The following is a 25,160-nucleotide window of genomic DNA, read 5'->3' as shown; positions in this document are numbered from 1 at the left end:
CCATCTATCAGTGAGCTTTTTTTGATTGTTTAGTCATATTTAAGGTGTTCTTACTTGGTTAGCTATGGATAAACAAACTGGTTTGCTTTTCTACTCTTACTCAAAGGATACTGTGAATTGCTGGAAAAAATCCAAAACTGCAATTATTTGATCCACCACAAACTCTTTAATCTCCCTGTTGAGTTCTATATCAACATGCACCATTTGGGGTATCCTAAGCCCTTTCCTTGCCCAAATCAGGAACTCCAACTGCTATAGGACTCTCTCCTCCGTACCCATTTCCCCTTTTACTCTGAGCAAAACTGCCTCCCCTAAACTGATCCTCCTCTTCACCTCAAAAATGCTGCCACTTTATTCTCCTTTGCCCTAGTCGCAGGAAAAAGGGTTCTCTAAATTTTCAAGGTTAAGTCCCTCTATCTGTGCTACTGATAGCCTCTCTTGCTTCATCAATTATTTCATCTGTTTTTTTATCTCTCTCTCTCTCATATTACCCTTAACCTTTCACAAGTGGTCAAAAGTAAGTAAGTAAATAAATAAATAGGGCATCAAGTTTTGTTTGTTCTCCTGCCACATGTTCTCACACACTAGCTCTCCATTGCTGACTTCACCAATCTAATTCAGACTCTCATCATCCCTCACCCGAAGAGTAGCCAAAGGGCTCTACACAGCCAAACTCATCTTCAAAACAATCCTGATCCTAAGTCTCATGTATTTGAAATTCATCCATAAACCATACTGCCTATCAACAGAATTCAAACTCTCTTTTTCTGGCACTTAAATTTTTCAGCAATCTGGCTTCAATCCACCTATCCTCAGAAAACTATCCTAGGCTTGCTATCTACTATCTTTTCCCTACCAACAAATTTCTGTAAAATACAGTCTATAATCACACCCTTTCTCACACTACCTTAGTTTCTCATCTTCTACTTGGAGACTGTGCCCTTTAACTTGTGGGATCTACACTGTGAGTGGTTAATGCCAGAATTGAATTGCAGTACACCAGTACAGCAGCTGAAACAGAATACTTCCTTCCTGATTTGTATCCTTTATAACAAAACTGTAATCAGAAGTTTAGCACTTTCCTGAGTTCTGTCAGTTGTTCTAGCACATAACTGGACCTGATGGGATCATGGGGAACCCCAAATTTGCAGCCAACTGGTCAGGAGTTCAGGGAACCCCAAAGTACAGCCAGCTGGTATCTAAAGTAAGGGCAGTCTTGTTGTGCCCTTTAACTTCTGGGGTCTGCACTAACTCTGGTGGTTAGCAACAGAACTGTAGTACACCAGTTGGGATTGAAACAAAATACTTCCTTCCAAAGCCTTTCTTCCAAAGCAAGACAAAGATCTTAAGCCCATTACTCGAGACTATTCAAGATCTTTCTAATAATACCACAGGAAATAAAATTTTGTCAACATCTACTCCATGAAATCATAGCAATAAATGCTGTGGCTGGGGAGTGGAATAGGAGAATGAAGGGTATGGGGGAAAGATTAAAAAATATTCTTGTACAGATGGGCAATAGGCACATGAAAAGATGCTTGTCATTGTTAATTATTAGAAAATTGCAAATCAAAACTACAACGGGGACCTTCCCTGGTGGCGCAGTGGTTAAGAATCCACCTGTCAATGCAGGGGACACGGGCTCGAGTCCTGGTCAGGGAAAATCCCACATGCTGCAGAGCAACTAAGCCCGTGAGCCACAACTACTGAGCCTGCGTGCCACAACTAATGAAGCCCACGCGCCTAGATCCCGTGCTCCACAACAAGAGAAGCCACTGCAATAAGAAGGCTGTGCACCTCAATGAAGAGTAGCTCCCCGCTTGCTGCAACTAGAGAAAGCCTGCACACAGCAAAGGAGACCCAACACAGTCAAAAATAAATTAATTAATTAAATAAATTTAAAAAAAAACACAAACCTACAATGAGGTACCACCTCAGAATGGTCACAATGGCCATCATTCAAATGTCTACAAATAATAAATGTTGGAGAGGGTGTGGAGAAAAGGGAACCCTCTTGCACTGTTGGTGGGAATGTAAATTGGTGCAGCCACTATGGAAAACAGGATGGAGGCTCCTGAAAAAACTAAAAGTAGAGTTGCCGTATGATCCAGCAATCCCACTCTTAGGCATATACCCAGACAAAACTGTAATTCGAAAAAATACATGCACCCCTATGTTCATAGCAGCACTATTTACAATAGCTAAGACATGGAAACAACCTAAATGTCCATCGACAGAAGAATGGATAAAGAAGATGTGGTACATATATACAATGGAATACTATTCAGCCACAAAAAAGAATGAAACAATGCCATTTGCAGCAACATGGATGGACCCAGAGACTATCATACTAAGTGAAGTAAGTCAGAAAGAGAAAAACACATACCATATGGTATTACTTATATGTGGAATCTAAAATACAACACAAATGAACTTATCTACAAAACAGAAACAGACTCACAGACACAGAGAACAGACTTGTGGTTGCCAAGGGGGAGTGCAGCGGGGGAGGGAAGGATTGGGAGTTTGGGATTAGTAGATGCAAACAATTATATAAAGGATGGATAAACAACAAGGTCCAACTGAATAACACAGGGAAATGTCTTCATTATCCTGTAATAAACCATAATGGAAAAGAATATGAAAAAGAACATGTATGTGTATAGCTGAGTCACTTTGCTGTACAAGCAGAAATTAACACAACGTTGTAAATCAATTATATTTCAATAAATTTTTTTTAAAAAGTAGAACCCCCCCCAAAAAAATTCATGTGGAATATGGTTTTACCTAAACTAAACTATTTGTAATTGTTGATTGTTCCCTACAGTGTCCTATTTTTCATCTTATGTTCATGTCATTCACCACTATCTAGAATCTTTTACCTCGTATTCCTACCTATGAGACTCCTACCTGAATTTTAAGAGTCCAAACAATTGTCACTTCCAAAATGAAACCTTTCTGGTTCTCCTAACTGAAACTGATTCTTTAAATCTCAGCTTCAAGGCAAACAAGAATAACAGAATGCAATAAGTTAAGGAGCAGTCACATTTTTACCATTTCCAGTATAAACCTGAATAAGTCACTTGAGCTTTTTAAACTTGTAAAATAAAGATAGGGCAAAACAACACACTATTATTTCCCAGAAAACTCTCCTTCCTTAAAAAACTTAGAAACACATTCTTTTAGAAGCATAGCTAAGCTCTTAAAATAAGTAAGGGGAACTGCCCTTAACAGTCACAAACGAAGAAAGAAAAGCAGCAATAAACCAGAGTGCTAAGCTAATATCATGAGCCATGGCTGCCCCAAAGAGCCAGGAACTCACAGCCTGTTGGGCAATGAGAGACGCGACTTCTGGCTCATCCAAGATAGAGTTGGTTTTAAGGCCTCTGTATAAAGCTAAGATTTTTGTGAAAGGTCGAACTAGAAAAAAACAAACAAAAATCACCTGTCAGTAAAAGAAAATGACAGGAAAACTTCTCTGCCTTGGTCTAGGCTCTCGAGGTGAAGAGAGGCAGTTTCCTCTGAGAATTCATAAGCACAGTCTACCTTCATATGCATTTGTAGTTCTAAATATAATATCACAACTCTAAAATACTAATTACGTAAATGAGCGAACATGCTACCATAAGCAAGGGTTAGCAGAAACAACAGCTGGATTAAAGACCTGAGACTTCAGCTATTAAAATGATCAGTTACAGAAAATAAGATGTTTAAAGAAATGAGAGAATGAAAACATAAGCAATAAACAATCTAATTCTAGGTAGATTTACAAAAAGAACCAAATTGAACTTCTAAAAGTGAAAAATATTAACCGAAATTAAGAACTCAATGGATAGGTTAAACAACAAATTAGATACAACTGAAGACCTAGAGGGAGTCCTGAACAAAATACCCATAATTTCAAATAGAAAAAGATAGAAAAGACGAAAGAAAAAAATTTAAGAGAAATGAAAGATGGGATGAAAACCTGTGTCCAACTGGAGTACATAAAAGTAGAAATACAGGATACTCAAAATTCAGAGAGTTAACAGTTTATAATTTTCTAGCTCTAATGAAAAATGTAAATTCTCAGAAAGCATAAATTATCTTACACAGAATAAATTTTAAAACATCCTTATCTAGACACATTATAGTGAAACTGCACTTCAAAAGTAAATAAATTTTAAAATAATAATCTCTCCCTTGTCCCTTCATAGGTTGTTGTAAAGATCTAATCTTTTACATCAATAACAATTTCTTACATCAATCTTCTAATATGTATTTTAGTCATATGTAATAAATATATGAGAAATCCTCTCAACCTTGCAGACTATGAAAACCATTAAAATCTGGCTATGTTTTTGCAACAAAATGAATGAAGATGGTTTTCCTTCTTCCTTTAGTTCCCAATCCCTTGAAGGGAAAGATCCTTGAAGCTAAAATGGCAGAGCAAAAACTACGTGGGGCCAAGGTTGCTTTGGGCACTGCTTCTAGTTCCATTCGTTCAACTGGTAAACACTCACTGTGAGTCTACTGTAGGCAAGGAACTGGATGATACAAAGATGATTAATTGGTAATTTTCCTTTCAGCCTATTAGAAAGGTAAATAGCATTGTGGATGAACATATGTTAACTACGAGTAGGAGAAAAAGATGTTATTAACTTTTGGCTGTGTAACTTTCATGGGCAAACAACAGTTGGCTGTGCAACTGATGAATTCAGTGAATAAAAATAAAGTTTTAGCATAAATAAAACAAAATTTAGAAAAGTAAACATGCTGCAAACAAACTGCCCTCTCTTAATACCCAGTTTCAACTAGAAAGTCAATAATTTAATATTTTTTACACTTTTGCTTTACATGGGGCCCTGATCTCTTTCACAATTACAATCAAGAATGTACTATGTTAAAAAAATGGAATGGAGGGCTTCCCTGGTGCAGCAGTGGTTGAGAATCTGCCTGCCAATGCAGGGGACACAGGTTCGAGCCCTGGTCTGGGAAGATCCCACATGCTGTGGAGCAACTGGGCCCGTGAGAAAGCCCTTGCACAGAAACAAAGACCTAACACAGCCAAAAATAAATAAAGAAAAAGAAAGAAAGAAAAAAAAGGAATGGAAAAATATTTTTATGTAAGAATAAATTCTTTACTGAGAGAATCAGATGCATTTCTTCTAGCTTGGTTTCAATAGTACCAAGAATTTTTACTAACATAGTTTGTGATTAAACACTTAAGTAGAATAAATGAGTACTATTTAACTCTCTAGATTAAAAAATCTGTGTTGGGCTTCCCTGGTGGCGCAGTAGTTGAGAGTCCGCCTGCCTATGCAGGGGACACGGGTTCGTGCCCTGGTCCGGGGGGATCCCACATGCTGCGGAGCGGCTAGGCCTGTGAGCCATGGCCACTGAGCCTGCGCAGCGGGAGAGGCCCGTGTACCGCAAAAAAAAAAAATCTGTTATTATTAAGACCTTATTTGATCTATAACTTTTGAACAACAAATATAAAGGACAGAAAAACACATGCAGTTGTTGAAGTAGTAAGTACAAGAAGTTTTTCTTAGTTCTCCTCAAACAGTGTCAATTAAGGATGTTAATAAACAGAATAAAATTTCAGGGCAGAGTAACGTAAATCATAATTAGAGAGCAATATAGTATGGACCTGTCCAAGCTCTGGGCAAAATTATAATTAAGAATCCTCAAAAGAAGTGTATGTATGCCTATATGTAAGAGAGAGAGAGAGAGAGAGAGAGAGAGTGTGTGTGTGTGTGTGTGTGTGTGTGTGTATATACACCCCTATAATTAAGCCAATGAAGCTAATGAAAACAGATAAATAATCTTCAAAGTCAGAAATATCCTGAAAATAAAGACAGAAATAAGCACCACAATTCAATACAGTCTATATATAGTAAAAGACAATGGAGTATATATGCTCAGGAAAATGTTCAAGAAAAACTGGATACAAAGAAGTGGTTTGGGCTTCCCTGGTGGCGCAGTGGTTGAGAGTCCGCCTGCCGATGCAGGGGACACGGGTTCGTGCCCCTAAAAAAAAAAAAAAAAAAAAAAAAAAAAAAAACAAGAAATGGTTTAATGGGAGAAAGGCATACTACTACATCTGCTGACGTGGAATTTTAAAAACTTTGTAACTTGAATTCACATACCGTAAATGATTATTTCAAAATCCCCGGAAATAAAATACTTCCTATCAATCTAACATGCAGATTGTATGGATAAAGCAATAAATAAAAGACAAAGCCCTATTCAAAATATGAAATTTCTAATACATCTTTTATAGACTTTTTCCAAGCAAATTAATCTTTTAAAGATATATATACAAAAATTAAGTCCTACTATAGCCTCAATATAATCACTACCATCATAGGTAAAATGGAGATGACAATATAGCATCACATTATCACCATCCTACATGTTTCAGTTATTCAATATCTACTTTGCCTTTCACCTTTCACTCCTAGTAAGAGGGACTCATTAGATGAAAGTGAGAGTTGTCATTTTTGTCCTCCTTTGTTTCAATGACGTTAATTATAATTTTAACCCATTCACAAAGATTATAATTTAAAATACAAGACTACCAAAGGAACAGATTATTTTTCAGTGTGACTTACAAGTTACTTGGTCAGTTTAAGCCTTATTTTTTCTAAGTTGGGATTCCATGCGAATCCACAAAAATCCTGTAAGCACACAAGACTTAATACTTTTCATCTACTATGAAAAATAGTACAAAACAATAATAGCAGCCATGTTGATACTGACAATATACTAGGCAACTTAAATACGCATTCCCACTTAATTCTACCTTTACTATGAAGTGGGTAATATCACCATTCCCATTAGAGTAGTGAGGAAAAACCAAGGCTCAGAAAAAGTTAAGTGACTTTCCCAAAGAAGCACAGCAAGCGGCTGAACTGGGATTCAAGCCAAATCCCCTAACTCTACAGTTCCTACACTACTTATTCTAACTTCTAAAATACTGCAGCAGCACTGTGGTAATTCTCCATAAATCCTTCTACTGAGTATACAGAATTTCATAGTGTGGATGTGCTAGAATCTATTGAGTCATTGTTCTTCAGGTAGAAGAAAATGATCCTTGATGGAAGTTAGAGAAGTAAGAAGCAATGAAAATAATACAAAGGGTAAATATTTAAATAAACCAAATGAACATTAACTGCATAAAATACTATTAAGTATCCTGTGGGGTTTAAAATACATATGAGAGTAAAATACAAACTAAATCAAATCAATCAAGAGGAAGTTCAATGGATTTCAAACGATCTATGGTGCCTGCATTGATCATCAAGGAGTGAAAAGTATTAGTTTATATTAGACTTCAATACGTCAAGGATGCACGGTGTAAAGAATGTACAACTACAAAGAAAATGTGGGTGTATGGGAGATGAACAATAAATTTAAAAATACCAAAGAAAGACAAAAGGACTACAGAACAGGAAGAACAACTAAACATAAATATAACAGTAACTACAGTAAATGGAAATGATTCAAAGAAAAGACATATTTTATTCAAGATGGATTTTTTAAAAACGTTAACTATATGGCTGCTTACAAGAGAAATAACTTAAATACAAGAATGAAAGTAAGGTAACAAAAACAGATATCATGCCCAAACTAACTTAGATAAATATGAGACATTAGAGATTAAGGGGACTATTTCATAAAGACATAAAATAATTCTAAACTCATATGCACTTTACATCATAGCCTCAATATATAAAAGAAATAGAAACATTTAAAAGAGATATGCAAATCCACAAACATATTTGAAGGTTTTGACACAACTCTTTCAGAAACTGTTAAGACAAGCAAAATCAATACAGATATGAAAGAGTTGACACAATAATAAACTTTACCTTATTGACATACTAATAGAACAATGCACTCAACAAATAAAAAGTACATTTCTTTTCAAGTATATGGAACACTTAGAAAAACTGACTGGACTTCCCTGGTGGAGCAGTGGTTAAGAATCCACCTGGCAATGGAGGGGACACAGGTTCGATCCCTGGTCCGGGAAGATCCCACGTGCTGCGGAGCAACTAAGCCCGTGCACCACAACTACTGAGCCCGTGTGCTACAATTGCTCAAGCCCGCATGCCTAGAGCCCGTGCTCCACAACAAGAGAAGCCACTGCAATAAGAAGCCCACGCACTGCAACGAAGAGTAGCCCCTGCTCACTGCAACTAGAGAAAGCCCATGTGCAGCAATGAAGACCCAAAAGAGCCAAAAAAAAAAAAAAAGAAATAAAAAAGAAAAACTGATGATGTGTTGGGCTGCAATGTAAGTTACAACAAATTTCATAGGGCTAAAATCCTAAAGAATGTTTTCTGACTAGAGTGGTTTAGAAATAGAAATTTATTTTTTTAAAAACCTACAAAATCCCCATATGTTTGGAAATTAAGAAATATTCTAAATAACTCTAAATAAGAAATCCAAGGAATATTAGGAAAATATTCTGAACTGAGTGACAATAAAAATAACATCAAAATTTGGAAGATGAGCTAATGCCATGTTGAGAGGGAATTTATAGGTTAAAAGAAAAACTACAGGGCTTCCCTGGTGGCGCGGTGGTTGAGAGTCCGCCTGCCGATGCAGGGGACACGGCTTCTTGCCCCGGTCCGGGAAGGTCCCACATGCCGCGGAGCGGCTGGGCCCGTGAGCCATGGCCTCTGAGCCTGCGCGTCCGAAGCCTGTGCTCTGCAACGGGAGAGGCCACGACAGTGAGAGGCCCGTGTACCGCAAAAAAAAAAACAGAAAAACTACAAATCAGTAAGTATCTATCTCAAAAAATTTTCAATAACAGCAATTAAACCAAAAAATGAAGAAGGAAAGAAAACAATAAAGGCAGAATTTTATGAAATATAAAATCAAAACAAGAAAAAAAAAAGAACAAAACCAAAAGTTGGTTCTTTGAAAAAGACTAATAAAGCTGGTAAATTCAGGTTACAATGATCATGGAAGATGTGGCAGCCAACCCCCAGATAGCCCCCAGTGATCCCCACCCTCCTGGTATTTTCATCCTTGTGTAATCCTTTCCTGTTGAGTGTTGGCTGGGCTTAGTGACTCACTTGTAATTAACAGAACAAGGTAGAAGGGACAGACATTATGTGACTCAACAGACCAAAAAAGGCAGCAAAGCATTGCTCTTTTTTGCTCACTCTTGGGGGAGGCAATGATTACATGCATGAAACTGAAACTCATGCCAACAGCTACATGAGTGAGCTTGGAAGTGGATCTTCCAACTCCAGTCACATCTTAAGAAACTATAGCCCTTGTTATCAGCTTGACTGCAGCCTCGTGAGAGATCCTGAGCCTAGATCCCAACAGGCTTTGTTTGTTAAACTGAGAACATGAGAAACCAATTCTAAAGTTTCTACAGAAATTCACAGTTCCAAGTACAGGTACCCTTGAAAAAAAAACAACAGGGAAGAGGATTTGCTCTACTGGATATCAAGACTTAACTGTAAAGCTACAGTAATGAGCACAGTGCAGTACTTTTACACGAATCAAAAGACCAATAGAATAGAACAGAGTCCAGAAACAGATTCACACATATATGGACACCTGACTTATTACACAGGTGTCAATGCAGAACAGTGAGGAACACATGGTCTTTCCAAAAGATGGTTCAGTGTCAAATGGATATCCACATGGAAAAAAGTGAAACTCGATCTCAGCTACATTTAATATACACTATATATAAAATCATTTTCAGATGGATTGTAACTCAATGTAAAAGACAAAACAGAAAAGCTTCTAGAAGATAATAAAAGAGAAAGATATCTTAAATAGGAGACAAATAAAAGCAATATAGAAAAAGACTCAAAAGTCTGGGCTACATTAAAAGTAAGAATTTTTATTCCTCCATAGATATCAAAAGAATGAAAAAGCAAGACACAAAATGGGAAAAGATATCTGCAACACACATAACTAACAAAGGGCTTGTGTGTATATATATATATATATATATATATAAAAAGAATATATAAAGAACTTCTACAAATCATTTTAAAAAAAAAAGAACTCAACAGGAAAACAAGCAAGAATCTCAACAAGTACTTTACAAAAGAGTACTTGTACTATGTGCGAATAACCATACGAAAATATCCTCAGCATCATCTGTAATCAGGGAAATGCAAATTAAAACCAAAAGGAGCTATATTACATGTAACAATATCAATGAATCTCATAAACACAATGGTGAACAAAAAAAAGCTAGGCACAAAATAATATATACTGTATGATTCCATTTGTGTAAAGCTCAAAAACTGTACTACAATGTTAGGAATCAATTTAGTGGTCACCTTTGGGAAAGGAGGGGCAGTGATTAGGGAGGGGGTATGATGGGACTCCTGGGGTGCTGGTAATCTCTATTTCTTGCCCTGAATGGTAGTTTTCACTAGTGCCTGCTTTGTGAGAAATCATTCAGGTTAACAACTTCTCTGTTTTGAACACTTCTCTCTATACATGTGTTATACATCGGTAAGGTGACTTTCTTAAAGTAGAGCATATTAGCAATCATAGCAGAGTTTAGCATAATTGAACATCAGCTAACCAGAAAACTGAACGATGCTGAACTGCTCATTTCCCCTCAAGTCCAGATAACTGAAGGATTCGAAATCTTAAGATTCAGTTCAGAGGCAGACAAAAAAATCTCCAAATAATCTCCTGGCTAATTCAAGTAAACAAGTATTCTAAACAGAAATGATATATACTGCATTGTCCAATTTCCTGTACTACTTTTTTTAAAAACAAAATTTAAAAAAGAGAAAGAATAAAGGAAAAGTACACAAAATAGATCATTATATAAGTGACTCCCAACATCAACTCACTTCTAGTGTTTAATTTCAAGTTACCTTTAAGTAGAAACATAAGATTATCTAAGTGCAACTTTTAAAACACTGTCTATAAATGAATTGAGAATATCAATTAACTCACACTGTAGTCAGCAAATGAGTGTATATAACAGACAAGCTTGTTATCTCCTTGCACAATACTTGAATTAAACAACAGTTAAGAGAAGACAGCAGATGTTATAGGAGGGATCACATGTTAAAAATAAGGGATGACAAGTGAAGGGGGATATATGGGAACAATTTATGTTTTAGGAATGGGGAGGGAAAGCAGGGAATTCTAAGGAGAAGGAAACATTAATCTTTTATGGTACTTCTTATGTCTAGAAAAATAGATAAGGACCAGTGAGATAAAAAAGCAATCCAAATGGAAAATGTGAAAGGAAAATTACAAAGCCCCCCAAAATAAATAAAATATTTCATAGTAAAATTATTTTCACATTTCATTTTGAACAAATAAAGGGGAAATCCCCAAAATAAAAACAGAAGTAAAAGGACAAGAGGTAAACAGCCCAAATCTTCACACTGATGAGAAAATGGGCTCTCAAAGTTAAACTTATACAGGAAACTTGCTATAAAATATTCCTAAGAGGTAATCTGAAAGTAGTCAATATTCCAAGGTTGCCAAGAAACAGGCAAAGTAATACTCAACACAACCATAACCACTTGTATAGTGATTTTCAATATATAAAGGGCTTTCACATACAAGAGCTTGTTAATTCTGCAGGAAAACATGCAACTAATCCCATTTAACAAATGAGGAAAAGGCTCTGAGAAGTTAAAGCACTAAATGGAAGCATCCAGCAATTTTTATGCCATACTACTTAGAAATGTTCCCAATGTGAAGTACTCAGAGACTAAATAAAATTGTTAACTTACAAAAGGGGAACTGAATAGCAAGTGACAGTAATTTGGAACCACTAGAGAAGATCCTTACCTAACACTGGTTGACAGGAAACAAAGAAGGGAGGTGAGAGAAGGAAGCTCACACATGGGCTTACGCCATGGGGAATACCTGTATTGGGTACTTTTGTTTAAATGATGACATTCCCAGGTATAATGTCCAGGATGGCCTCATCTCTTCTGGTACTTGCAACATTTTAAGTATGGTTTTTATAAGGCTTGGTATCTGTATTGTCCAAATTTTATATTTTATGTAAAAATAGTATCTTAACAGAGTCATCAATCTCCATATTTATGGATTTATATCAGATATAAATAACTTTTAATTAAACGTAAAAGCTAAGACACTTGGTTTTGACATTTCAAATATAATACAAATTACCTTCTGAGACAGCTTCCAGATGAAACTCCCTTAAAGTGAAAACTTTACTCTTACGTTTCAGCAACAAGTGTCTATAGTAAGAGCATGAACAGAATCTGACTGATAAATTTCAAAAACTCTGAAATTTAGCCAAAATAAATGATTTATTTTCAATGTGTTTTGGGAATAAGAGATTTTTCAGAGGTAAATCGTATGTGAGTATATTTTACTAAATCTATATATGTAAGGTCCGAATAAGTGGTTGGTAATAATGGACTGTTAAATACAGTAGGGTAGACTTGATGTCTAGACAAGATAGTGGTAAGAGCTGCACTTTTAAAAAGTTCGCTACTTGCTCTGATAAAAAGAAAAAACAAAGAATGTTTCTATCATGTAGGACTAGTATAAAATGCTTATTAGATCATGCATATACAATGATAGAGTTGCCACTACTTTGGAAACAATTTCATTTAAACCCATCATGTGTGACTCTTCTCCATGTCTGCAACTCTAGTTAACATTTCAGGAAGATGGTTCATTTGATTAACTTTCAAGCCTTTTCTCTGTAAAAGTAAAACAAAAATATCCTATTTTATATTGAGGGAGAAAGAGCGACCCAGTGAGAGGACTGGGAAGAATCAGCTATATAGTTAGACGGTGACTGAAACTAGACACTCGAAGAAAAGAAGAGGGCCACAGGGAGAATGGTGACTAAACGGAACGTCTTGTCTACTGAAGAAAACCCTTTCTGCACAATTCATTAGCTCAACAAGCACTATTTAATTACTGACTGATACATAGCAATGATAAATATTTGAGTTTTTAAAAAGCATTTTAATGTAAGTACGCTGTGTCCTCATTAAGAGGTTTAAAAAAGAATCAACGCTTAAATATTCTATAGTTAAATCTGAAATTAGCTTCTTTATGTACACATATAATAGTGTGTACAGAAGAAGCAATATTTAGCTTTTAATTTTTAATATGATTTAGATTAGGAAGAGACCTAAGATTATTCAGCCTAACTTTTTTATTTTGATGAAGAAAAGCCAGTGAGCAGCCCATACGGTCACAAAATGGTTAACATGTAGAATTCAAATTACAATAAAAATCACATATTAAGTAGATTGATCTAGACTTACAGCAAAACCATATTAACCTATAAGACTGATGACCTAGACAGGCAACAAAATGATTTCTGAACTAACTTGATTTTTATTAACTAGAGTAAGGAAAAGTGGCCCCAACATGGCTAAGAAATAAAATTTCCTCAATATAACAAGGCTGGCATAGCTATGATTGACTATAAAAAATAATGTCTTTACCAAAACAAATGTATATTCAGTTTAAGTCTTTGGAAGTTAAAAGAAGGAAAGAAGAAAAATACACAATCCCCCCTATCAAGAGTCTCTGAGTAGTCTCTCTGTTTTAGAACATTAGATTGGCACCCCCTCTGGATCTAAAATGATTCCTGTCTATATTTCAATTATAAATTATCAGATAAATATAGTAATCAACCATTCTGTTAATAGAGAGACTTACTTGCAGGTAGAAATATCAGCTTTTTCATAAAACAGCTTTATGTTATTAGGATAGTGTCATGAAATAGCCAAAGAGGTCTTAAAAATGAATTTGCCTTCATGGTACTTGTTCTTTTTTGAATTACTCACCAAATAAGAAGAAAGAAGAGATGGACCGTCCCCCTTACAAATGATGACTTTCTGTGATTTGAGGAGCATCATGAGTAATGCATTTAAAGAATATTATCAGGTACATCCCCGCAATTAGATTGGCTTAGATTTTATTAATTGCATCTACTAACATAATTTTTAAGAAAGGCTGATAAAGATTGGTACAAGCAAGAAATTCAGATTCTCTACAAACTCACATATTACAGTTACGCTCAAACTTGGCATGCCATTAGAACCATGAGAGGTAAACAGGTACTCTGGTGATCTCCTATGCAGTTACTAAAACCTGTACAGCACTTCACAAAACATAAACACCCACAGTATTAAAGCAACTCCACAGCCCCAAAATGTATATTTTAAATGTAATATTTTGTTTATTTAAAAAATACATATATATACATTTTTTTAATGTGGAGAAATCAGAGGACCTATATTTTGAAACACGGTTCCCAAGGGATTATAAATGTCTATTAATAGGGGACTAGTTATATATACTGATATAGAATGGTCACTAAAACATTGAACAGGGTACAGAGTATGGTACTGTATTTAAAGAAAAAGCATGGAGACACACACACCAACTTTTATCTCCACTCATCTGAATCAAACATGCTTCAGATGTGTGTGTGTGTATATGTATGTATGTGTGTATACACACATAACATAAATACTGTATATAAACTCTGTGTATACACAAAAATATGTATATATACACATATATACACATACATCATATATACAGTATATCTACACGCTGGGGAAAGAAACTGGGCAGCTAAGAATTATAGGTGAGAACGAAACTTGTTTTCCCTGCATAATCTCTTGTGCCTTTTGAATTTTATCCTTGTGTATTTTATCACTTAAAATACAGCTTTCAATGGATGGGCTGGAGGATATTTTAACATAATAGAAAAGACTTTCATAAATATTTGTTTTGGGTGATATTTACAAAGTGCTACAACTGTTACAACTTATCCAACTGAATATTTAAGATCTATGCATTTTATTGCATGTTAATTATACCACAATTAAAAAACAGACAGTACAAAAGTCTCTTAATTTACATAAAAGGGGGTCATAGTTTTCAACCTTTCAGCACATTAGAAAGTATAGAAGAACCTAAGAAAAAACAGTCACCTCCTTCCAACTCCTTGTTACTCCAAATATGGTACATAGACTAGTAAAATCAGCGTCACCTGGGAGAATGTCAGACATTCCAATCTCAAGCCCCATCCCAGATCTACTGAATCAAAATCTGTATTTTAACAAGATCCCCCAGTGACTTACACCCACATTAAAGTTTGAGAAGCTCTGGTAACTAACTTACCGGAATATTTATGGCAGATATCCAACAAGCTCTGCTTTTTAAAGGCCCCACAGATGTACAACAAAAGCAGAGAATTACAATATAAGCATGGTGCCTTGAGAGTGAAGAGATGAAAGGTTCTTTTTTTTAAGACTAGTTGGCAGAGCAAAAGATCCTAATAAACTTCAGTTACACACCAACTATCCTTACAGTTGCTTCACGAGGCACCTGCTTCTCTACAACTTCTTGGGTCTTCAGGAGGATTTTAGCCACCCTGACACTCTTAGTCATATGATCTGCTAGGCCAACAATGCATATGCATATTTTTTTGTCTGTGTATGTATACATATACGTGTGTGTGTGTGTGTGTGTGTGTACCCACCCCAGATCTACTCATATTATCTGATTCCATCTGAAGAAAGAGGAAAATAGAACAATCAAAGCCAGATCTTGCCAGTGGGGAATTACAAGAAGACTTAAATATCATTAGATGCCAGAAAACAGAGGATCTCACTGACAGGTTATGTCTAAGCACAATTTTATCAAAATCTATCAGGGATTTTGCAAATCTTAAATAAGAGAATTCCAAAGAGTTAAAGTAAATATTGCTTTATCCCTCAAGGTACAATAGAGGGAAGAAGGGTATGTAATAATGGAGGCTTTCAACTTGCATCGTTCATTCAAAGTAACAATTTGTTAAAAGACAAGATTCCTCACTGGTAAAATATCAAGGAGTAGGATGCACTTTCAAATCAAATAGTTCAGTAGTAGTAGGTATGTGAGGACTTGAGAGATATATCACGATCAAGGGGTTAATGCCAAATACCTGAACCAGAATATGAATCACCTATATATTTCTTTTGAATTTTAGAATTTTATTTATTTTTTATACAGTAGGTTCTTATTAGTTATCCATTTTATACATATTAGTGTATATATGTCAATCCCAATCTCCCAATTCATCACCTATATTTTTGTGGATTAAGTCTCTCTAGGAATTACCATAATGACAGAAGAAATTCTGAAGTTCGCCTTTCTAAGCTCAGAAGCCAGAAAGCCTAGGAAAATATTCCAGTATTTGAATGTAAAAGGTGGCCCAAATTGGGTAAGAGGGGATAATCTGGGGAAATAGGGGGAAAAGATACACCACAGGATCCAAAGCATAAGCAGGATAAATGTGCTGTAGCAAGAGAATGAATCATATCCACTAAAAGATATTTATGTAAAAGTGAGATGATTCAAATGACCTCTAGCAACATAATATTCAGAGATGCAATCTGATGTCTTCTGGCTCAAGGATTTTAGACCAGTGGTTCTCCACCATATACGACTATAAGCTGGCAGCTTTTTCAAAAGACACCTGTACCTCTACCCTACCGAATTCTTATATGCCCAGGAATGAGATGGCAATAATATGGCAAAGAACATGAATCTGCTCTTATTGAAGTGATTCTGATACAATCTATATCCATATGCGTGCCCTTAAACATCGAATAAGCCACATTTGTAGGCCCTCTGAATTAAATTAAATTTTGGCCTGAAGATTTAGTTTATTACATATTGTAATACTGCCTCAAGTTAATGACTTTCTTTGGATTCAAGGGCTGAAGGACCTAATTTATATAAACCCTCAAAAAACATGTGGAAATTTATAAGATATCTGAACATATTGCATTTGACATAACAGGGAGAAAAAGCAACTTGGCTATAACACCAATATTTACATTCCTACATAATTCTAAGTTTGATTTGTTGGCCTCATCTATGCAGGTTCTTTTTTGGGGGGGCTATTATTCATTTATTAAATCATGCAATATTTCAAGCATATGGAAAAATATAAATTACTAGACAGCTGTATAATAACTACCATCTAGCTTTCTTAAACCTTTATAATATTCCTATCCATCTGGTATTTAATCTCTAAAAATAAAACATGCAAATGTTGAAGAGAAATCCCCATAAACCTAATTTTTTCATTTTCAAAAATCACTGTAACATTAAGACATGATTTATAAAATAATTACATGTCATTATTTACTAGCTTTGTGACATTTTGAGGAATTCTGGTTTGATTTTCTTGTCAATATATGAAAACCAAAGTACCCTAGCAAGAACACAATAGTTACATTCCAATATTTAACATTATTAAGTTCTCTATTTTATAATGGTTTTACTTCTCTAGTACATCAGAATACAGTAATGACCTTTTAGAGTTATTTTTCTTTCTTTAGCTCATCTTTCCTTGTTCAATATACTTTAGTATCAGATTTTTCATGTGTTTGAACAATGGGCAGATGAAAACAGAAATACAGTCATACTTACAGCTCAAACATATATGGGTGTCTGTAAAGTATACAAACACTGGTTTCATACTAAATAATTTTATGTGTGTGCTGCTAAGCTAGGCTCTACCTCTGACTGGTAACTCACCTTTTCAAGATCAAATAGATCAACTATGACTAATAACAAGAGGAGACAGTACAAAAATATTAATAAATAACAACCCAAAATACTCCCTCCCAATAGGGGAGTCAGTCAAGTTTTTCTACCAGTTATATTCTTAAGAAAACCTCTCCTTTAAAGAGCTGCAATTTAGGTGAAAAAGAAAAATAACATTAAATAATTCATTCACTTAACAATCACTTATCAAGCACTTACTAAGTGCTGGGCCTAGGCACTGTGTTAAGTGGTCAGGTTAAGACACACTCTGATTTCAAGTGACTCAGTGACTATCCATACAACACATATTTCTTGTGAGCCCACTACATGCCAATCGCTATTCTGGGTAATGAAGATAAAGCAGTAAACAAAACAAAGTCCTTGCTCTCATGAAGCTTCCATATGGAAGGGAGACAAGCAAACATATGTCAAATGGTAGGGGGAAAAAAAAAAAAGCTACAAAGAAAAATAAGTCAGAGTAAAAAGACAGTAATTTTATATAGGGCAATGATATTCATATTCGTACTGGAAGATACACCTAGTGAGCAAACCATTTATTTACTCCCATTTAATTGATATCTTGAAAGGCACCAATCTGCCTTTCACATCACCAAATTAAACCGGATTTTCTTAGTCACCGTTTTCCTATATAAGCTGCACAATCATATCTAGGATTTAAATAAGATCTTCTACTTAACCAAGGGAAATAGATTTTAATTGATGTGGAAATGGACAGCACCTTGAGAAAAGGTTTAATTTTGTTCTTAATTTCCAACAGTTTTTAGAAGATTATATAACAATATAATGACATTTACTCAAGGCACTAGAGAGTAACAACATCAAAAACAAACAGCTGTACAACATGTCACATTTTAGAAAGCCCTTTCACATTTCATTTACTTCATTTAATTCTCATAAAGTGATAATACCCTATAAAGCAGGAAATATTTCCATATTGAAACACTTTCAACTTTTCTATGCATAATGAGCATATGCGAGGAGGATTAAAGAGGAAATGATGGCTACTTTTTAAATCTTAGGTAAGACAAAGCCTCTAGGCTTATTCTATTCCAAAATTACATTTCACACTGTATTAAGATACAGATAGAAGGTTTTGTCCTATAACTATTCCTTAAGCAATCTATTCAATCTATTAAAAACAAGACCCTGACTTTTCAAAATGACATCATTAAAATTAGATTTAAATACCTATCCTTTATTTTTTCTTTAATATTTGAAAAATACTTAAAAGTATAATGAAAACCATCAAGAAACATCTGTAATCCCAGTATTCAAAACTAACATTTGCTATTATATTGGTATATTTAATATTTTTCAACGCATCTCTACGTTTAATAGTTCTTTAATTGCTCCACACTAACTAGAATATTAATTTCTCTAAAATAGAAGCTTGTTTTTTATTAAAAAGAGAAAAAAAAAAGTAAGCAGGGGTGGAGGACCAAACTGATCAAAATTACTGTGAAATCAAATCAAACATATTTTAGAATTTTTTACATTGTAATTTCAGGGTCACAAATGGAAAAAGACAAAATGAAATATTTATTCAATAAATATTTACTGTAACTACTGTGTACCAAATGACAGGAACAGAAGATTTTGTACTTTAAGCAGACTGGATTCTCACCTGTTCAATCTCTTTGGTTTTTGAGGCTATTGCTTTAGAGCGACTGGTTAGCTGACTGTCTTCGAATAATTCTATGCCATCTGTTGCATTTGTCTCAGGTTCTTCTGGCTGGTCAATGAACAATGGTGCCGTGGATCCCGCCTTTAAAAAGAATTAGAAATCTTTTATTACTTTCTTAAAGGACATACAGCATTTTAGATGACTGAATATAAGCACCAATTGGCAGATTATCTCAAGAGAAAGTGCTAAATTTAACCTGTCTTAAGAAAAGAAACACTTTCAAACTTGCTATGCATAATGAACTTATGTGAGGAGGATTAAAGAGGAAATGATGGCTACTTTTTAAATCTTAGGTAAGACAAAGCCTCTAGGTTTATTCCATTCCAAAATTATATTTCATACTATATTAAGACAGAGCTAGAAGGTTTTGTCCTGTAACTATTCCTTAATCAATCTATATAAGAAACACAGAAGAAAAAAGTCCAACTGGAAGTGAGAAGTGTGAACACACATAAGCAAATATATTACACAGAAACATAGAAAAGGACTCTACTTCAGAAGTTAAAAATACCCTGCCTCCTGTAACCTAAGAATTTATTGAAATAACTGAAAAGAAAACAACTCCAAACAGCAATAATTATTACTTCAACAATACTGCAATAGTTCATTAATGAGTAAATGATCCCATAAAAAGCCCAAGGCCGATTATCTTACTTTCTAAAAATACTTTTGATGAAAAGAGGAAAACTAAATAAATGAGGGAAAACTATTATTTAACTACAATGCATTAGTTTACTCAAAAATTTATTCTATGATAAATGCCAAGCACTGCTCAAGTGACGCTAGATATATCAATGAACAGAACAGACAAAAGTTCTTGGCTTCATGGAGCCTGCAGTAAGCAGTAACTTGGAAAGAGTAAAGTTTGAGCTAATATATTTTACTGTTGTATATTTTAGTTGGGTGGGAGGTGAAGGAGGAAATAAGAAAACTGTACTTATCACAAGTTTATCAAAAAACTTACGGTTTTTGTGATTGACGTAGCAGCAAACAGCAGTAGGTTTACAGAAGTCACAAGATATATATTAATTAGTGGTATTTTTCACCTGTAAAAGCAGTGGCATTCCAACATCTAATGTGTTGTACACTGCCACGACCTCTTTAGAGAGTAATTTGGCAATATTTATCAAAATGTGCCACATATCCCTTTCACCAAGCACCTTCACCTGTAGGAACTTAATCTACAGATACACACATGAGCAACGAATGCTAAGATATGGCTGCCATTAATGGCAAATGATTGAAAACAACCTAAATGTCCATCAAGTAAATTATGCACTATCTAGAACCATGGAATACTAAGAAATCATTTAAAAGAATAAGAACAGTCTAAATATATTGTATAATGTATCCTAATTTTTCTCCTGGCAAGTCCTGAAGGTCATTCCCCATAAATATACTGCCAGTTGTGTCAAAAACAAAAGGGAAGAGGGAAGCATGGGTATATATACCTTTATGCATATATATGAACACACTATCTCTGGAGGGATATTACCTATGGGGAAAAAAATGATAGAAGAGGCTGTCTCAATAGGGATAACTTAGAAGACACTGTACCTTTTCCAATGCCTTTTGAATTTCTGACATGTGCATGCATAATCTACTTTTTTAAAAAACCTGGTTTTTATAAGTCTGAGTTATATATCTTACGGGATTTAAATTGAAAGTACACGAATCATGGGGAGAGGATTCTGGGAAAACAGCAGAATAGGAAGCACTAGCAATCTGTCTCCCAACCTACACAAAAAATTACACTGGCATAATGTCTGATTTAACTGTTGTGGAACTCTGGACTCTGTTGAAGTCTTGTCCCTTCCGAGGAAGACATGGGTGGTAAAACTGAGGTTAAATTCAGCTCTTCACACAGTAGCAGCTGCCCATCTCCCACCCCTACCCACTTGGCAGGAAGCTGTGTACATGTTCCTAGAGCAGCTTACACATTGCTTATGGGAGTCAGACTGGGGAAAAAGTACCCTATCCTTCAAATATCAGGGAACTGTGCTCCGATCACTGATTGCTGCTTCTGATCAGAGGGGCAGACAAACAGGTGAACAGCCATTATTATTATACCTCCCCCGACTGTTGCAAGCCCCTCTTATTCTGACTGAAGTGACTTCCAGGGGATATAAAGGACCAGAACCCTCCCCCTTCATTTTTCACATCTTCCTCTTTTGGGAGCCAGACATTAAAGATAAGAATGTTAAAAAAAAAACTGTATACATGGGGGAAGTTAGAAAGTAAATGGGCACAACAAGGGAAAGGCTCAGAAAGAACAGAGAAGACTTTGTTTACACCTCAGACTGATCCTCAGTACAGAAACAGCCAACAATAAAAAACAAACAGTAACAACAACAACAGCAAGCCCAGGGGAACAGGGGGAATCTGACTTACAGAGTTACCACATTATTAGATTCAAATGCCCAGTGTTCAACAAAAAAAATCACAAATCATACAAAGAAACGGCAAAGTATTGCTCATTCAAAGAAAAAAATGAATCAACAGAAACTGCTCCTGAAAAAGACCTAATGGCAGATCTACTGGATGAAAAAACTTTAAAATAACCATCTCTAAGATGCACAAAGAACTAAAGAAAGTTGTGGGAAAAGCCAAGAAAGCAATGTGTGAACAAAATGGAAATATCAATAAAGAAATAAAAAACCTAAAAGGAAATGAAAAATAAATTTCATAACTAATAAGACCAATAATTATAATAAAAAATTCACTAGAGGGATTCAAAGGCAGAAGAAAGAATCAGTGAACTTGAAAAACAGGACAAGGAAATAGGAAATTATTGCCTGAAGGACAGAAAGAAAAAAGGTTGAAGAAAAGTGAACAGAACCTAAGGGATCTGTGGAGCACCATCAAGTGAACCAATATACACTTAATATATACATCCTTCTGGGAATCTCAGAAGAAGGAGAGAGAGAAAGGGGCAGAGAAGATACTTGAATGAATAACGGCTGAAAACTCCCAAATCTGATGAAAGATATGAATATAAACATCCAAGAAGCTCAAAAAAACCCAAGATGAACTCAAAGAAGCTCAAAAGACACATTATAATCAAACTTTAAAGATAAAGACAAAGGGAGAATCTTGAAAGCAGCAAGAAATCATCATCATCAATACAAGGGGTCTTCAACTAAGATTAAGCAGATTTCTCATCAGAAACTTTGGAGGCCAGAAGACAGTGGACTGATATGTTCAAAGTGTTGAAAGAAAAAACTGCCAACAAAGACTGCTATATCCACCAAAACTGTCCTTCATAAGTGAGGGAGAAATTAAGACATTCCCAGATAAACAAAAGCTGAGGAAGTTCATGATACTAGATCTGTCATGCAAGAAATGCTTAAGGAAGCCCTGCAAGGTGAAATGAAAGGACACTAGATGGTAACTCGAAGCTGTATGGAGGAATAAAGAGCTCAATAAAGTTAAATGCAGAGTTAAAACAGCTAGTATTACTGTAAATAGTTGGAAACTGCACTTTTTATTTGCAACATGATTTAGGAGACTATGACATTTAAAGAAAAAAATTATTAGTGTAAAAACTAGTATCACTGCAATGTTGGTTTATAACTCCAAGTCTTATTTTCTAGATAATTTAATATGCTAATGTATTTAAAATAATTATTAGTTTATGGTTTAGGGAGGCACACAATGTATAACGATGTAATTGTGGAACATCAACAAATGAGGAGGTAGAGACAGAGCTGTAAAGGAGTACAGGCTTTGTATGTTATTGCAGGTAAGCTGGTATAAATTTAAATTAGTGTCACAATTTTAGGATGTTAAATGTCTTCTCCATTGTACCCACAAAGAAAACAGCTATAAAATATACACAAAAGGAAACAAGATAGAAATTTTAACATTTCACTACAAAAAATCAACTAAAAACAAAAGAAGACCTGAATGCAGGAAATGAGGAACAAAAAAGCCACAGGGCATATAGAAAACAAATAGCACAATGACAGGAGTAAGTCCCTCCTCAGTAATTACTTCCAAGTGTAAATGGTTTAAATTCTCCAGTCCAAAGACAGAAATTGGCAGAATGAATAAAAACATATGATCCAACAATATGTTATCAACAAGAGATTCACTTGAGACCCAAAGACACAAACAGGTGGAAACTAAAAGGATGGAAAAAAGATATTCCTTGCACATAGTAAACAAAAAAAAGCAAGAGTGGCTATAATAATATCAGAGAGATAAACTCTAAATAAAAAAAGGTTACAAGAGACAAGGACATTATGTATTAATAAAAGTTTCAATAAAGCAAGAAGATATAACAATTACAAACATTTACACACCTAATGACAAACTATAAAAATATATGAAACAAAACCTGACAAAATTAAAGGGAGAAATAAACAGTTTCACAATAATAAGTAAGGAAATAAGTAAGGGAATAGTGGGCTTAAGCAACACAATACACTAACTACATCTAACAGACATATACAGAACAATCCACCAAACTTCAACAGAGTATACATTCTTCTCAAGTGCACATGGAACATTTCCCTGTATTGGGGCACATATTAAGTCTCAACAGATTTAAAAAGAAAAATCTGGAAAATTCACAAAATTCTGGAAATTAATGCACTTTTAAACAAACAAAGAAAAATCACAAGGGAAAGTAAGAAACACTTAGAGATGAATGAAAATGAAAACACAACATACCAATGAAAAGAAAACAAAACGCGGTACACACACACACTGCTATATTTAAAATAGATAACCAACAAGGACTTACTGTAAAAAAATTTTTAAAAAAAGAATGTACTCCTAGCCCATCCAAAAACCCCAATCAATTTCCCAAAATTTCACTAAAGTATCTTTTAAACCTATTTAAAAATCTACTAAGGAATTCTAAATAATATAAAGCATTTAACACACACACACACACACACACACACACAATATAGTACACACATACACAATGGAATATTACTCAGCCTTTTAAAAGAAACAGGAAATTCTACAATATGCTACTACATGGATGAACCTAGAAGACACTATGCATAATGAATACTATATGATTCCACTTAAGTACTTAAAGTAGTCAAAATCATAATGACAGAAAGCATAATAGTGGTTGCCAGGGACTGAGGGAGGGGGAGAATAAACTGATAAAATTGCTTTGGAGAGTTGTTGTTTAATTGGTGTAGAGTTTCAGTTTTACAGGTGAAAAGAGTTAAGGGGATGGAGGGTGGTGATGTGCATAATAATGTGAATGTATTTAATACCACTGAACTATACACTTAAAATGGTTAAGATGAGCCTTAAATGACACAAAAGACTAGACAGATTTAATTGGTATTTATAGGACATTCCATCCAAAAACAGCAGATTACACTTTCTTCTCAGGTGCGCATAGAACATTCTCCATGATAGATCACATCTTGGGTCACAAATCAAGCCTCAGTAAATTTAAGAAAACTGAAATCGTATCAAGCATCTTTTCTGACCACAACGCTATGAGTTTAGAAATCAATCACGGGGAAAAAAACGTAAAAAATACAAACACAAGGAGGCTAAACAATACGTTATTAAATAACCAAGAGATCACTAAAGAAATCAAAGAGGAAATCAAATAAAAATGGAGCTGGAGGCATCAGACTCCCTGACTTCAGACTACTACAAAGCTACAGTAATCAAGAGAGTATGGTACTGGTACAAAAACAGAAATATAGATCAATGGAACAGGATAGAAAGCCCAGAGATAAACCCACGCACCTATGCTCAACTCATCTATGACAAAGGAGGCAAGGATATACAAGAGAAAAGACAGTCTCTTCAGTAAGTGGTGCTGGGAAAGCTGGACAGCTACATGTAAAAGAATGAAATTAGAACACTCCCTAGTACCATACACAAAACTAAACTCAAAATGGATTAGAGACCTAAATGT

General features: G+C 35.0%; 1 protein-coding gene across 9 annotated transcripts in view; it reads right to left on the bottom strand.

Moving 5' to 3' along the window:
- PPHLN1 (periphilin 1) overlaps positions 1-25,160 on the bottom strand; it is a 138,414-nt gene that overhangs the window by 28,412 nt on the left and 84,842 nt on the right. For all 9 annotated transcript variants that reach the window (XM_024740445.1, XM_024740439.1, XM_024740440.1 and 6 more), the window contains one exon: positions 19,199-19,339. In XM_024740445.1, the coding sequence (XP_024596213.1) occupies positions 19,199-19,339 (141 nt within the window). The remainder of the gene's footprint in view (positions 1-19,198; positions 19,340-25,160) is intronic.

This window comes from Neophocaena asiaeorientalis, unplaced genomic scaffold (genome assembly GCF_003031525.2).
Source record: "Neophocaena asiaeorientalis asiaeorientalis breed wild unplaced genomic scaffold, Neophocaena_asiaeorientalis_V1.1 scaffold340, whole genome shotgun sequence".
In the NCBI taxonomy this organism is placed as follows: domain Eukaryota; kingdom Metazoa; phylum Chordata; class Mammalia; order Artiodactyla; family Phocoenidae; genus Neophocaena; species Neophocaena asiaeorientalis.
The sequence above is the reverse complement of the archived record's forward strand: the minus strand, read 5'-3'. Positions and strand labels throughout refer to the sequence as shown.